The 5,448-nt window shown below is 42.8% G+C and overlaps 1 protein-coding gene across 1 annotated transcript in view; it reads right to left on the minus strand.

Annotated features, from left to right (window-relative positions):
* The window catches only part of LOC122816166 (protein disulfide-isomerase A2-like), a 209,249-nt gene extending 207,492 nt beyond the window's left edge, over positions 1-1,757 (minus strand). Inside the window, exon 1 of the mRNA XM_044088919.1 lies at positions 1,490-1,757. Coding sequence (XP_043944854.1) covers positions 1,490-1,757 — 268 coding nt within the window. The remainder of the gene's footprint in view (positions 1-1,489) is intronic.
* Between the last annotated feature and the right edge of the window lie 3,691 nt (positions 1,758-5,448).

A 5,448-nucleotide genomic window follows, 5' to 3' on the forward strand; every position in this document is an offset into this window, starting at 1 on the left:
CTATGGATGAGCCTATCACCCCACAGGAGCCTGGGCACACAGTTTTCCCAAGTGCCCTCATTGAGATTTTACCCTGAACGCTGGCTGTTACCTTCCAGTGCCACCACCCCCAGACACTGGACTGAGCCACTGGGAAGGCAGACTTCTCCCCAGGGAAGCCTAGGCCTGACCACACTCGGTGGCACACCACCATCTGGAGCCTTTTTCAAGGCTTCATAGGTTGAGTTAGACGTAGAGGACCCATCACCCCAGCCTTTTTAAAGGCTCAACTAGGCCCTTGTCAAGGCTAACCACAGCCTTTTTGAAAGGTACCATACTCTCCAGCAGAGAGCAACACCAGCTGGGAGCCATTTTGTGGACTTTACAAAAGGTCGCACAGCCTTTCTCAAGGCTACTACGATTGCATTATCCACAGCTTTTCTCAAGGCTACTACGATTTGATTATCCACAGCCCTCCCCGAGGCCACTACAGGGGGCACCTCTTCGGAGCCTTTTTCAAGGCTGTACTGCAGTTCCCGCACTGTAGACACTTTTTCAAAGCTTCCTCCAGGGAGGACTTCTCCTAGCTGCATTACAGGGGTAATAGTGTTCTCAGATTTCATATACTTCAGAAAATGCATGCTAACGCAAATCATATTATTCTAACAACATCATAAGCTTATAAGAGCAATGTTTAAACTCTGTCCCCATTTTGGAGCTTTGCCCCTGGTTTATTTTAGGTTTTGTCCAGATTCCTTGAGCTAAGAGGTTGAGAAGTATCATGCCACAGCATTTCACTAAAAGTACCTATGAACTTTAAGAACAAGCTGTGGACAGAGGCTGCTAAATGTTAACCTGGTGTTCTGTCTCGCAAGATGAGGACAGGTTTGGAAAAGTTTGCAACTGCCGCTTCTTATCAGACCATTAGGCTTAACTCTTAACCTCTTAACTCAAGAATTCAGACCAAAAAGCAGAAATAATATTGGTCAAAGGCCAAAAATCAGGGAGCGTCTACAAATATTGTTCTTATAAGCTTAGAAAGTTGATACAATAAGGTGTTTTTATCATTATGCATTTTTTCAAGGATATGAAGTCCGAAACTCAAATACCTGTCAATATTTACTGACTTCAATCCTGAGTGATTTGCCTGGAAATCGCAAAGTTTATGAGGAAGAGACTAACAGTATGAGGCAAAACTATGGACTTTTTTGCGAAACTGTTGACAGCTGAGCAGTGTAAGACCGCCTCAGGAGTTGCTGGGGTATGGTCCGTAAATGGCCAGTTACTAAAAGAAGGTACAAAACAATGCAATTCCACATTGTCCACTCATTTCCAGACGTTTGCCTAATTGCTTTACTTCTTAAAAAATCTACCTAATTTCTTTTCCCAGACGTAAACCACAGTTTCCAGCATCTGGCTTTCAGAATTATACTTAACGTGAGCATGATGACCATCCATGCCCCATCAGCTCTGGGTCTGTGGTACCACTTTAATAATTAGAGTTACTTACAGAATTCGACCAGCAGGTATCGGTTCTCCTTGAGGGCTCTGTCGAAGTTGTGCTTGTTTAAGACCAAGACCTCATCCTCAGTGGTGATATCATCAGAAACCTCTGCCCCCTCATCCTCTTCCGTGGTACCTGCATCTTCTCCAACACTTTGTTTACTACTTTCGGCGTTCTCTGTGTCTTCTGTGCCATGCGCCTTGACATACGTTGCCAAGGTTAAGGCAAGGAGCACGAGAAAGACCCTGAAGCGCCCGTCTGGGAGCACGTGCATGTTGCTAAGGTGAGGGAGCAGGTGAGCGCATGCAGCTGCTGATAAAGTCCCCAGAGATGGGCGACGCCTTCACTTCGTGTTCCATTGTTACTGGCTTTTAGAGCAGATAACATGTGTCCGAACGAAAAGAAGGCGTGAGTTTTCCCCTAAATTAAGGTGCAAATGAAAATATCAAATATGTAACTTGTGATTAATATTTTATAGCCCCTGCACTTAGAAATAGATGACACTTAGTTGTCTTGTATTGGTTCTGTTACCTGTGACTATGTAACGCACTCAACGTCCTGTAGTTTAATAAGGAAAGCAAAGGTGCGTTTTAATGGTTGTTGCAACGTAAATAAACATATATGCAATTGTAAATGCTAAAAAAAGTTTTCATCTTATCTCAACTGCCCATTCTCTTGCTGTTTGAGAGTGCGATGTCTTTCTTTTTATTTTGTCTTGCTACTTTTTGAACGATCACAAAAAAGTCCAATTTTATGCCAGCCTGCAGTCAAAACAAAAAGTGCAGCTGGCAATAGATGAAGTGACAGGGGTCATATTGGTAGCTAGTTTTAACTTGTTAGAGTTGTTTTCCATCCCCGGGGGGGAACAGTTCTTATTGTTTCATTAGTTCTGCGTCGCCTATATCTGGTGCCGATAACAAAAAGATGGGGTAGCAGCATTGATGTTTTGTAAGCACCATGCCTCCATGCTTCAAATATACATACTACTAATTAACGAGCTGGGTGGCCCATGTGGGCTCCAACATGGGAAGGCAATGATTAAAGTGATTTGCAAGCTGTTCTGCTTCCGTTTTGCATTTGTAACAAAGTACAGTTTTGCATGTAAACCAATCGTAATAAATTATCCATTGATCGCAATGATGTAGTAGCCTTTGTTACACGGGTTATATCCTGTATAGAATGTAACAGCTTCCAAAGCTTCACAGCACTTTTCACGTGCCCAGACCCTCAGTCATCTCAAACTGAGCTGACTAAAAGACAAGTTTGGGAGCCAAGCCCTTCAGAATTTTCCTGCTAACAGACAGAGGGGGGGGGGGCTAAGTCCTGAAAGGACAATGCTAGGAACAACAAAAAATAAATGTCCACACCCTGGCATAAAAACACACCAAAAAGGGGGGATGGAGGGAGGGAGCAGACACTGCAGCAGTGATCACTATCATCTACTGTTATGATAATTTACTTACACAACTGTAATTTCATCATATTAATCAGATGGAAAACAACCCCTACAAATTCACATAACAAAAGCTTCTCAGGACAAGCCAAAGGTGTTACTGTTCAATTCTAGGAGCCTCAACCTGAGGCTGGAGAATATTGATGTCTGTACAGTTACTGAAACATGGTTCAAAGCTATGGAAACCACTGTGGGAGTGCATGGCTTTAATGCCTTTCATACATTTCAACCACACACTCAAACATGAAAAAGCTAAAGGTGGAGGTGTATCTATCTATATAAAGGATAATCATACCTCAAGGCTGATCAAACACAATGACATGTTTGAGCTACTCCATGTCAAACTAACCATGGAAAAAATCCATTACCATATTCTTGCTAGCTACAGGTCCCCACCATTAATCAGGAAATCCATACATCATACATGAAGTTACTAGAATCACTCACCATCCAGCCCAATACCATACTCATGGGTGATTTTAACTACATCTTCATTAGTTGGGAGGCGTACACAACCACTAACATGCAGTCCCAAAGATTTCTTGACTTTGTAAATTCAAATGCCCTAGAGCAGCTAGTCTGCACTTCCACTAAGGAAACAAATATCCTAGATCTGATACTCAAAATATGGGAGAGTGCTGCACCTCCCCTAGTGTTATGTCCTCATTGGTAAGATCAGATCACAAGTGATCTCCTGTGAAATAAAAGTAAAACTAGTCCCCGCACCTAACCATAACCTAACTTTTAAGAAATGTTCTAAAGTAATTTTCCCTCTATTAAGGGACAGCATAGCTAGTTTTCAAGCTCCCCCAAATCCAGAAAACACAGAAACCTATGCTGAGGCATACACGTATGGCCATATAAACAACTATATAAAAATAACAGTACTAGACTGAAATAATCCCAGATCAAACCACAAAAACAAGTCACCCTGGTGGACCCCTAGTATTAATAATAGGTAGTACAATAAAAGAAAGAAAATCCTGTTGAGAAGTAAGAGGGAATGTGCACAACAGAGCAATAAGTCTCTCATTAGTCTAAACAAGCAAATTAGAGTACTAGTCAAGTCTCTGAAAGCAGACTTTGAGGTAAAATAGATTCCAAAGCTAAGGATAACTATAAGGCATTTTCAGTTATGTCCACAGTCTTAACAGCAATGCCCAGCAATGTGCAGAATTAGTTGTAGATGGCATCACCTATACTTCGCCAGAAGACATAACAAATCTGCTGGCTGACAAATTCAGCTCAAATTTCACCTCCCCATCACCCTCAATTCTCCCCCAAAAAAGACCCTCTACCACTCCAATGCCAATTATCACCAAAGAACAGGTTGCCGCTGTGCTCTCTAAAGCTAAAAGCACTGCATTAGTGAGGCCTGACAGTATACCAGGTTGCTTCTTAAACAGCTTAAATCAGTAATTATCAGGCCCATTAGGATCCCTGTTTAACCACAGCCTCTGGATTGGCTTTGTCCCAGTAGAGTGGAGGACAGCAGCAGTCATGTCTCTGCATAAAGGGAGACCATCTCTTGACCCAGGAGATTACAGCCTCATAAAGTTGATTAGCTTTATATGTAAGGTCATGGAAAGAATAATTATGCACCAGATAAATAATGAGATAGGAGACCCCCTACATAAATATACCAACTCTGAAATTGCACTATAGTGGGGAAAAGGGCAATTTACAGATGTTGGACAGCTAACTCTTTGCTCTGGGAAAAATGTTCCAGAACACACACCAGCACTTCCTTCACATAAAAACACAAACCACACACCCACTTTCAAGGAGGCTCTCAATAAAAATCTACCCAAGCAGCAGAGACCTCCAAGGCAGAAATGCACTCCGCCACCACAGCACAACACTAATCACGAGATACATAACTGTCCTAAACAGTATGCCACTCAATCAAAGCCCCTAAGGCAAAACAGCAAGCCCAACACACTAGTCATAGGTGACTCAATAGTGAGGCACACTGATGTCCCACTCACTAGGCTGAATAAGGTGAAAGTAACAGTCAGCTGTCTGTCAGGTGCCAGGATCCATCACATAATGCACGCACTCAGGTCCCTCAACAACAGGTACAAATATGACTCTGTCATTGTACATGTGGGTGTGAATGATCTGAGACGTACCTCCATGGACTACATAAAAACAGACATGGAGGCGCTCTTGGATTTTGTAGCCCAGGCGAGTATGACCCTAGCCCTGAGCAGCATCCTGCCATCACCAGAATGATACCACAGTACAAGCAGAAAATGATTGATTTAAAAAATTGGCTGTTTCTGGTGTCATTCTAAGAGGATCCAGTATCTGTCTGCCTGGGATGACATGATTGACACACCTCGATGCTTTGCCAGAGATTGCCTACATCTGTCAACCGTGGGCTTCCAGATACTGTCCAAGGCTCTTGTCATCCCTATCGTGCCTTTAGGCAGTGTTCCAAAGACCAAGTTACCACTGTAACAGCTACAAACAAATGCAAACTGAGGGTCATGCTGCTTAATGCTAGAAG

This window comes from Protopterus annectens, chromosome 12.part0 (genome assembly GCF_019279795.1).
Source record: "Protopterus annectens isolate FY-2018-M chromosome 12.part0, PAN1.0, whole genome shotgun sequence".
NCBI classification, from domain to species: domain Eukaryota; kingdom Metazoa; phylum Chordata; order Ceratodontiformes; family Protopteridae; genus Protopterus; species Protopterus annectens.